An 11,860-nucleotide genomic window follows, 5' to 3' on the forward strand; every position below is an offset into this window, starting at 1 on the left:
TACGACGTTTCGCATCGCGACGCTTCAATGCCTCAAATAGATCCCCCACTCGCGGTCACAGGGCCAACAGGCCATTGGCGATCGATTGAAGATCGATCGCGAAAATCTTTAAAGTGCATCTTCCCTTGAGATTGTTATTCCATTCACTCAATTTATTTCATTCATTTCTATCGAGACATTATCGAATTCAAAGGATACTATTCAAATACTCGATAAATTCCAATTCAAGTTTATTTGGGATCGAAAATAAATTACGGCGAATCCTTAATTTTTTTAAATTTTATTTATAAATTTTATTATATTCAGGTTAGGAATAAATTATAGACAAAACTGCTTTGAATGCGAAAGCTTTCAATTTAAAATTTAAAATTCGAGTGTTTCCATAGAGTTTGAAAAAATTAGATTTCACAGAAGTGTACATTTGAAACCCATCGACACAATGTTTTAACATTGGAATGGTTTCCAATTAAAAAAATTCGTATTTAAAAATTCTATATTTTAACATTTCTAATTTCCAAACTTTTAATCACTTAAAAAATGACTGAATCTAAATAATGCTTAATCTTTCCATTGAAAATTCTCAGTTACGTAATATTGATATTTTCGATATTTTAGTAATGAAACTAAAGGTTAAAGAATTATCGACTTCAAATGACTTTAAGAGGTAAAATATAATAGCGTGAAAATTTCATTATAAAAGTTTTGTTTTTGAAAAATTATATTTCAAATAAAAAATCTTAGCTCTGCTGTTAATTCTGATGTCTAACTGGCAAACGTACTATAATGTGTCTGACTATGCGAAACTTGTTCTACTTCCTGGATTTCATTGAACCTATAGCATAAATTTACGGATCTCATCTGGACCTCATGATGAATCTAAAATTCCATAATCTGGTAAAACTTGTAAAATTTGTTTGATCAATTTAAATTTCCTAATTTTGTGCGCATTCAATTATTATCAATTGTTCCTTGATTATGAATGCGGCTTAAGTTTTCACATTGTTAAATTCTAAATGCCTCAAAGCTTTGTTTATTTATTTATTTTTTTATTCAAAATTGTTCACTTTCTTACGCTTTCAAGTTGCAATTATTATTCTATTTTTAACATTTAATTTTTAAATTGTTGTGATTTGAAAGACAATTTTAATTTAATTTCAAAATCACTACCTTAAAATGTATGCATTTTAAATTGCTCCACTTTTAATGTCTTATGAACATTTTCATGAAGTTAAATATTTAATTTCGTATATTTGTAATTTTTTGTTCTCCATGCATGCATTTCTTTATAAATTGTGTAGTTTTTATGCCTACATTTAACATCTTTTAGTACTGAATACTTTACACTTTAAATTCAAAAAGTATCCTTTCAATTTTTTAATTTTTACGATATTCAATTTTAAATTGTTTCACTTAGAACTCTGTTGATTTAAAAATTTGTATTTTTTGTATTTTAAGTGGTTACGACAGTAGATTTTAAATTTTCTGCAATATGCAGAAAATAAATTGCATATTTTAAACTCATATAAATTCCAAGCTTTCAATTAAAAATAACCCAGATCACAATAGTTGTGGAAAATTCAACATCCCGTTTATATAGACTTTTTTTATTGTTTAAGACCTTTAAAATTTCAAATTAAACTTATTTAATTTTATATAATGGACTGTTTTCATTTTTTTGGTATGACTCTCTAACTAATATATAATTAATAACTCTGAATTAATAATCATAGCATTATCCGAAACCGAGACGATTTTAATTTGAAAATAAATTACATTGGGAATCCTTCAAGTTTAAAATTGGTATTTTTCGAAAATTTCAAAATTTTCAAGCTATTAAAAATGCGTTTCTTATTTTCAATTTGAAATGCTTTACGTTTGTGTAAAAGTCTTTTATTTTGAACGTTTACATTTGTATCGTAAATCCCCATACTCGCGATTTCCACCCACTTTCCTCAATTCTATGATTAATTCCAATTGAGTTTAATATCCCCTCAGAGAAGAAGTTCAAGAGCACAACCTTGTCCCATCTTCTGAGTTCGTTTCTCCGAACCCTCTACACAGATTCTTCGTCCTAGATATGAAAATAGAAAATGTCCTCTTTCAATAACCTTCCTTCCTAAATTTGACAAAAACACCTGGACCACATTTGGCCTCAATCGTTCGTCTAGCCGTTATATAAATATTAAATGCAGGCCAGGAGGGCAGCCGGTCGGCATAGGTAGAACTAAGCACTTCCCATCGAGCTGACCGCCATTGTTCCGTCATTATTCCAGTTAATTAATTATTAGTATGCGATGACGTAATAATTGCCATACAAGAGAACTAACTGCGGGGTGTACAGGATGCGGGGGAGAAGGTTAGGCCAATTCAAAATGATCTGCTTATCTCATGTAACCTATTGTCGCAAATATTCAAGGTCTCTTTCGTTTGCTCTGATTGTACCAAGTCTGGGGAATTTTAGCCCTTCGATGTAATCAAAATTTTATGACAAATATGGTCAAAAAAATGTTTGAGTGAGGTTGTTCTTTGAGTTGAGAACAAGAAAACTATTTTTTTCTTATATAAAAAGTCAAAATCGCTCGTCCCTTCTGGCCCAACTCTGGCTTCATTTTGAGAACTTTTTATTAATTTTTAATTCAAGTTTATCAAACAAAAAATCATATAATAATTTTTTTTAAACCTCAGGAAACTTTTTCCACTCAAAACGTACCCAGAAAAGAGGAAAACTTTTTAAATAAAAATTTCCATGCTTCGATTATAAATTTTTGAAGTCATTTTCAATTTTTAGGTACATTTAGAGCGCATAAAAGTTTTTTAAGGCTTAAAAAATTTTTTAATAATTCGAAGATTTTAGGATATGAAAGAAAAGGTGAAAATATTCTTGGGATAATTTCCTATAAAACAAATGATAACCTTAAGCCTATATAGTACGTTCAGTTTTGAAAAATTGTTATGGATTTTTTATTTTAGTTCATCTAAGAGAAATTATTATTTTTATTTACCTATAATAACTAAACTCAAAAACCCTGGAAATCATTAAAAAAATTTTCATTTTTAGGTACATTTTAAGTATGTGACAGTTTTCCGAAGCTTAAGAAAACTTTTGTATTGTTTCCACAGGTTCTTGATTTTATTTTTATAGGGTCCATAAGAATGACATTTTCTCCTAGATCAAATAAAATAAAATATTCAAACAATTGTTTTTTTGATCAATAATTATAATCTTTTTCTAAACAAAAAATAAAAGTATATCGATTTCTTTTGGATTTTTTTATAATGTTTTCAAAATTCTCAAAATTTTGCAATCAAATTTCTATCGCGCAAAAATTGTTGGTAATTCGTTTACTCTATGCAGTTAAAGGCAACAAATAATAGAATAGAGTCAAAATTTCACAAAGAAATTATTTGTAAGTTTGGATTTTTCAGAATGTGATCAAATTGTTCTTTCGATTTAATTAATAAATTATTTTAAATATATCCACGATGAATTTTAAAATACAATGTTTTTTAATTTTCGTTGACATTACTTTTCATTAAAAACTGCAGATCATCAATTTTTAAAATGATTGTCCATGGTGAAAAAATATGAAAAATCGAATCGCAGTATTTTCTAATTAATTTAAAAGCTTCTTTCTGTTTTCGAGTTTCCAATTTTGGGCAATTTTTTTCAGAGCGTCTAAATTATAGTAAATTAAATTAGAAAAGCCTCCCATAAACAACTTACCATTTAAGAAAGTTTCCTCGTAAGTTTTCATATCTTAAAATATTTAAAATCCTTTCAGAATTGCAATGAATAATACAAATACACGCAGTTCGAAATAAATATAACCTAATAATAAAAAACTAAAAAAAGTAGGGGCTCAGGTTAAAAAAAACTCGCAATTGTAGATTGTTAACATCATCAGATTTATTTGTACTAATGCAATTGGGTAAACCGAAGTCACTTGCGCATTATTTGAAACTGATTTTTGAAATTGACATAACATTATAATATTTGCCTATATATTTAATTAATTATACATAATTATATAGCTATATATACAGGAATATAAATATTGGATTACAGTTTATTGGTGTCATTCATTTTTTTGCGAAAACTCCCAGACACACGTCTAATTTTACTGGAGGCATTGTTATAAACAGTGGAAATTTCGATACGCCTTTTATTTCGATTCACGAAATATTTACAATTTTTACATTATCACATGCAAATAAATACATTTAAGAACAGTTATCAATAAGTTCGTCAGAATTTACTAAATTTCATTCGTATTCTCGTTCACAGCCATTCGCAGTGATTTAAAACCGTATACCAGTATACTAGTAGAAATATTTAGGAGACCCAATTCAAGCGATTTTAATTAATTTTTGTTTTCGAAAACAGGATTTTCAAAAAATAAACTGGGATCATTTAGATATTGAAAACAATTTCAAAAACATTTTTTTATTTTGAAAATTAATGACCACATGCTTTTTTAAATTAAAATGATTTGAAGTGGAGTTTGTCGTAATATCGTGATCGTTTTGTTGTCTCAATAAATTTTCTTCCTATTTAAAAATTACATTGTTTCACTTCTTGTTACAAAGTAACTATGAAATACCACTTGATGGGACAATTTTAGATCATTTTTTGTTTAATTATACAGATTTGGCTGATCAGATAGCGTCTAAATTTTTTTCTAGACTTAGGAACTTTAATTTGAACGTCTTTCTTTGTAAATGCTAAGGCGATTAGTTGAAATATTTAATATTTCCAATTTTCGTCAATTGAAAAAGATTGCTTCCTTGATTCATTTGGATTGTTTAGATCGGAATTCTATGTCAGTTTGAATTTTTTTACTAGAAACGTATAATTTACATGTTTAAGAAATTTTGTTTATTCAATTTTTTATTTCTTCGCTTCAGTCAAAATAAAATTCAGTAACTTCAAATTTTTTGCGTTTTTAGTTTAAAAGTGTCCAATGCTCAAATAGAAGTTCTCTAATGCCTTGCATGATGAAATTCTTATTTAAGCAAGTACAACTGAAAAAATTCCAATTCTGAAGCATTTAAATCTGGAATGTAGCCAATCTAAACTTGTAGAATCGTTTGAATACGGAGCAATCTATTTTTTCTAATTTCAATTTCTAATTCATTACTAGAAACTAATTTTTTCAAGAATTATTAAATAGTTTATGTTTTTCTTTTTCTTTTAGAGGTATTCTAAATGCATTGAGTTTAGAGTAAGTGCTCAGTAAATAGGACTAATTTACATATTTTAAATTTCAAAACATCGGAATTAGACATTTTCAATATTAGAACCTGATAAATTTTAATTTTTTTTTAGTTTAAGTCCTCCAAAATTTATATTCCAGCAGTCGCATGTTGACCACATTAATATGTTTTCTGTAATGCAAATTCGAGCAAAAAATCAGTTTTTTAATATAGGAATATGTGTAACCTTCGCCAAAAACTTTGGCAACATATAAAAAAAGGTGGGCAAGATTAATACTTCGTTCGGGTTATAAAAATAATACTAATGCTTTTGAATGTATCTGAACATTATTTTTTACATAATTTATCAGCTCGTTATTTTAAACCTTTTTCATTAATTTTTTATTTCAGCTTTTTATTCCTAATTTCAGTTTATAATTTGCTATGAGCAACTTTCTTTTGGCCTCAAGAAACCTAAAAACTGTATTTGTTAAAATGCACATCTTTAAATAAAAATACTATCAAATTTCACTATGAAAACTACACTTCTCGATGATTTATTCAACGAAATTAATGAATAATTAAATGAACCTTGAATACTAGTTCTTTGATTTGAAATCCCTCTTAAAAATTAATATAATTTAAAATTCGTCCTAGTTGTTCCAGCACTTTTTATTTATTCTATAAAAATTACTTTCGAACAATATGAAATTATCGTTCTTAATTTTATCCATATCTTGGATATCATTTAAGAAAATTAAAAAAATTAAAATATTTTGTTTCAAATTGAACTAAAACCCTTTCCCCCCTCTTTTTTCTAAATTACCACTATTAAATTTATTTTTCACTACTCTGGCGCTTTAGTTCGAATCACTGAATTAAGTATCACCAAGCTCACGTTTTTTTTTTCTTCACTCTGGGATACGTTCTCTAATATATTTGAAAAAATAAAAATAAAATAAAAAATGAAAATATTAGAGAAGACGTCACTGGTATTTTTGGTTTAATTTCTGATTGTAAAATGTAATTAATACTCTGCCGATCGTAAGTGTATTGAGCAGTGGTTATTTCGGCACGACTAGTATGAGTCTTGTCAGCAACACGTGAACTGTTTACAAAATATATCAACAATAATACGCGTTGATTATATCAGACCACGAGAAAAATTTGCATTTGTAACTTGCAGGTACCTTTGCTGTCGCCTTTTTATTTGTTATCTCGCTCCTTAACTTTTTTCTTCTGCTAAGGAATATCCTGATTTCCTTGAAGAATCATCGGTGTCACGACGCTGTTTAACAGAGATCCATTTGCACATTCTTTTTCATTTGCCTCTGTGTGGATAGAAAAGTTTTTTGTTACAACTATTAAATTTTGTCTTCTTGCTTCCTTCTTTGCACGCTCGATCTGAAATCAAAGATTTTTTCGTATTAATTTAAAATTAGTGAATGCAAATGAGTTTTATTTAATTCAATAGGATTTCTAAGGAAAGCAGTGACTTTGAATGCAATTCAGTGGAGTAAAATGAACTTTCGTAAATCAGATCAATTGAAATAAAAGTCAATTTGAATAAATTCATCTAGGTTCAACAGAATTCATCAAGGCAATTTAAGGAAATACAATACAATTTAAATACTTTTGGTTACATTTATAACAGTGTTCTTCACTACAATCCAGGGAAATCGATGAAATCCTGCTAAATTCAAGAGAATTAATTGGAATTGTGCGGAATCCAACGGTATTGGGCGGAATTCATCAGAATTCATACGAACTCAACAGAATTCAAGGGAATGCGATAAAATTTCTACGAAAATCTATGAATTTGAATGGAATTTAATGGAACAAGTAAAGCTGCGTGAATTAAGTCAACTAAACTAAAAGTAAATTTTAAAATTGAATTCATCGGAATTCAGCTGGATCCAGGGGAGTTAATTGTAATTCAATGGAATTCAACGCAATTTAAGGAAATTCATTCGAATTTAACTGAGCTTAGTCACATTTAACAGAATTCTTCGAAAAACATATATATTTTTTATCGGAATTCATCAGAATTTACAGGAAATCATTTGAATTAAAAAATGCAAGGAAAACTATGAAGTTGAATAAAATTCAGTGGAATAAATCAAAGGGATTCAATGGCATCATTTGAGAGTGCATGAAATCATTCAATGTAACTTCAACTGAAATAATTAATACAGAATACAGTGTAAATTATTATACGTATATACAATGGAATTCGACTGAATTGAAATTAGCTTACTAGTACAGTGCATTTCAGATGCATACGCAATCCAATGGAAACTAACCCAATTTGAACATAATGTGTATTAATCAGGGTTTAATTTCATTCTTCGTTATTCAAAGAAATGTATTCAAATTCAACGGAATTCGTTTAATAATTGTCGGAATATTAGACATTCAAGGGAATTTATTGAAACTCAACTGAATTGAATTACATTGAGTATTAATGCAATATAACATTAAATTGATGAGCATAATTGAATTGAATTGAGTGTAATGGAACAGAGTTTAAATGAATTCAAAGGAATTCAACGGAATTTAATGAAATTCTTCGGATTTAAATGGAATTCATCGAAATTTAGTATTATATATTCATTGGAATCTGCAGCAATTCGGTATAATGCAAGGAAATTCAATGGAATTTAAGAAAATTCAATGGAGTATAAAAACATTCACAGAAATTTAATGAAATGTTATAGTATTTGGCAAAATTTTAATTAAATTGATGGGAATTCAACTAAATTTATTAAAACTTAACATTAACTGTCGAAGCATGTAGATATTCACTAGAATTCAAGGAAAATTGAAGACATTCGCCGAAATTCTATCAAATAAAATTAATTTGTATGGAATTCAATGGCATTCAGTGTCAATAATTTGGAATTCAATGATATTTACTGATATCTAATCCCATTAAACGAAGTTCAATTCAATTCAACGAACTTAAATGAAATGCAAATTTCATAAAGATTCAAACATATCTAATTAAATTGTATTATATTCATCAGAATTTTGAATTAAATTTTGCTGTAGGCCAAAAACATGATCAAATGTGATTAAATTAAATTGAGTGCCGAATTATTGATGATGGGAGAAAGTCGAATATCTGAAATAGGAACATAAAAAAAGAGTTCCGGAATCATTATTTTCACAATATCAAAGAATTTTGTTTGTAACTTCTGAAATAAGTAAAATGTTAATTAAAAAATTTAACATTTCACGTAAGTAATAATTTAATTTAATCTTTTTATGCTGATAACACTATGTTCATGAATCTATTAGGATCGGAATCTATTTTTTCGTTGAGTTGAAACTTGGCTAAATTATAGTTCTAGTGGACATATATTCATTCACCAAAGCATACGTCTATTTATCAACTAATTAACAATATAAAGGGGTCTAAATTTTATATTTAAATTGAGATTTTTACACCCGAGCTAACCAAATTTAACTTACGCAGTAGCGCCCGGGAACGAATACTGTTCGGTCTAATTTGCCTCTAAGCTTATATTTAACTATTTTAAGGCGATTTTTAATATTGATGTATATTATACTTTTTCTTCTACATGTAAAATAGGTCATTGCCGCTGCAACTGTTTCAGGAATCGAGGATTTTTTTAGAAGAGATAGTACAATATTGTACTAAATATGCTAACGTAGCAAAAACATGTACCCAGTTTGTATTTATATTTTTGGAAAAGATAGTACAATATTGTACTAAGAACACGTCCCTAAGAAAAAACAGAACCTATATATGCCACATTACCCCTAGTTTCAAATGACTCCATGTTCCACATTATCCTATGAGCCAAATTATACTGAGTTTCCTATTACCCCAAACATACCACCCTGACCAAAACCTATGTGCCTATGTGAATTTCCCTATGTGCCATATTACCCTATATCATCTCATGACATTTTTTTCTGCCACATTTACCGATGTGTCACATTAGGGGCCGTCAATCCATTTTCGGACGTCCACTTTTTCAAATTCAATAATTTCCCTATAATGAGGTACATTTCTTAAAATTCCTTTATCTGATGATATGTTACCGCATGTGCCATAATACCTCATGTGCCATATTGTCTAATTTGACATATTGCCCTTATGTGCCATATTATCCCATATGCCATATCACAATATTGTATTAAACACTATCCCTCATTTTTTTATAACGAAGTTTCTACATATGCGAAAAAATCCAGCTATTCACGCCTAAATTTCGGAGGAAATAGCCTCTTCCCAGTGGGAAAATAAATTAAGGATGCCCTAGAGACGTGTTTGGACATTCCTAAGACGTCCTTTATAACATGTATTTTAATCATCCTATGGGATCCTCTTAAAACGTCTAATGTCAGTACAAAAGATGTGCCCAGCGAGAAAAAAACTATGAGAAACCCAAGAACGTCCTTGGGACGTTCCTAGGACGTCCGATGCCAGGCCAATCAACGTCTCTAAGACGCCTAATGTCCTAAAGATGACCTAAAGACATAGAAGTTCTCGGAACATCTTTTGTACTGACATTAGACGTTTTAAGAGCATCCTTAGGATTACCAAAAGACATGTTATAAAAGACGTCTTAGGGATATCCTAAAGACGAATCTAGGACATCCTTAATTTTTTTGCCCACTGGGTTGCTCTGGAATTCGTACTAAAAAAATCCAACTATTCATACAAGAAATTTTGGTACACGTGACCACGGCCTTCTTTTATAACATAATATGTTTATGGAGAAGATAATATAATACTTATTGTGTTTACTATGGGGTCGCGACTCCATAGTTTTCATAGAAAATTATCATTTTTCTACATTCAATTTAACGTTTATATTTTTGTCACCTTTTTTATATTTGATAAAAACAAAATTATATAAATATAGAATCTAAATAAAAAACCTTTAATATTATTATCATAATAGATGTATGAAAAAAATGGTTAAAAATCAATATTTGAGTTTTATTTAATTAAAATTAATATCTAGTTACAATAAAATAAAATTGGCAAAATATTCCGTCCGTGATTGTCGAGAATGGCTGTAAAGCGCATCTTATTACTTTAATACATTACAAGTTCGGCGATTAATTTATATTTAAATTAAGTAAATTATTTAGTAAATAATAGTAAATCAATTAAACCTATTACTGACATTTGTACGAATCCAAACAAAATTCTGAAAATGTGCATTTTCTAAAATTCAAGACAGAACCCTAAGATTCTAGGGTTGCTAAATGTATTAGAAAATTATTTGTGCTCACCAAAATAAATTTATATTTTGTATATTTGTACTTTACCTTGAATAAAAGTCGAAGGTAATGGCAGGGGAAGACGACGCACTTTCCCTTGTCTTCTTCAGCGTCGATATAGACACCCCTCACAAGAATTGAATTACTGCAGTTCAGGAGGATGAGGAAGATGAAGCACCCAATATGAGTGATCCAGCATGACATTTCATGATTTTCAGGAATTAACCATAGGTCCAGAAGATTCCAAATTCCTCTCCATACATTCACAGTTGCTAAGAAACTTAACAGGATGAACGCATCTGCCAATATGAGCTTTGGAAGACCAAAAAGCTTCGCACATGTATAACGCATTACAGGTTGCAGCAAAAATGAAATCGACACTAGTGCGTACCCAATTATCTGTAATTCAAATCATTTATCTTTTTATTTTTTAAGCAATTCTATTCCATTCGAAAAACCCAATTCTAATTAACAGTAAGGAGCGGTTCAAAAAATACGTAACTCCTGAAGGGGGGAGGGTTACCTCTGGTCAACATTTTTAGAGCCTCTAAGTGAGCTTTTGGATTTAATATTTCGCTTGACGCTCGAAACGCCGAAGCTTTGACCCTCGGGTCTCAATAAATTAAAATCTTCAAATTCGCAAAATTAATTTCTTTTAAATGTAAGCTTACACAGAATACGAAAACCGATCATAAGTTTTTATAATAAGAAAACTGATCAAAGTTAAAAAACTGAGAACGCTCTTTACAGACTGCAGATTAAAAATTTCATTCAACAGATGGCGGGAAAAGTCCCATTTACTTTGATTTCATATGTCGTTTTCTAGATCGAAAATACGCTGGGGTTAATAACATGTATTTGCAATAATATAAATTTAAATAATTTCGTATGTAAATAAGAAATGTTTCAGCTATGATACATTTTAATGAAAGATTATAATATCTGGAGAAAAATAAACAAGTTATTCATCTAAAAATAATTGGAATGAGTCTTGCCTTAAAATTGACTCATGAAGCGCTTACTCAGAACATGAAGAATAAATTATTCTCCCTCTTCAGAATTAACTCTAGTGTTGGTCAAATAATAGTCTAAATATGTAACTCGATGCTTAAAATTGCTCTATTAATAAATGGCTCCTTATTTTGTAATCGCTTCTACGTAAACCAATCTGTAAGATACGAGTGACATCGCAAATTGTAAAATTACACATAAATTATTTTATCCTCAGTGACACAGAGCTGCTACAATTTGATTTCTTAGATTTTTCCCTATACCGAGAATCTTTTTAAATTTCCCCCGTGTGACTAATTTTAAACGTTATTCTGACCGTGTGTCTAAATTCATAAATGCAATAATAAGAGAACATTAAGAGCCATCTATAAATTAGGTAACAAAAGTGGAGGGG

The 11,860-nt window shown here is 29.1% G+C and overlaps 1 protein-coding gene across 1 annotated transcript in view; it reads right to left on the reverse strand.

Moving 5' to 3' along the window:
* Positions 1-3,885: 3,885 nt before the first annotated feature.
* LOC117178247 overlaps positions 3,886-11,860 on the reverse strand; it is a 17,429-nt gene continuing 9,454 nt past the window's right edge. Inside the window, exons 3-4 of the mRNA XM_033369585.1 lie at positions 10,504-10,854; positions 3,886-6,597 (exon numbers count right to left, since the gene is read on the reverse strand). Coding sequence (XP_033225476.1) covers positions 6,436-6,597; positions 10,504-10,854 — 513 coding nt within the window. The 3' untranslated portion in view covers positions 3,886-6,435. The remainder of the gene's footprint in view (positions 6,598-10,503; positions 10,855-11,860) is intronic.

The sequence above is a fragment of the Belonocnema kinseyi genome, chromosome 8 (genome assembly GCF_010883055.1).
Source record: "Belonocnema kinseyi isolate 2016_QV_RU_SX_M_011 chromosome 8, B_treatae_v1, whole genome shotgun sequence".
Classification (NCBI taxonomy): Eukaryota; Metazoa; Arthropoda; class Insecta; order Hymenoptera; family Cynipidae; genus Belonocnema; species Belonocnema kinseyi.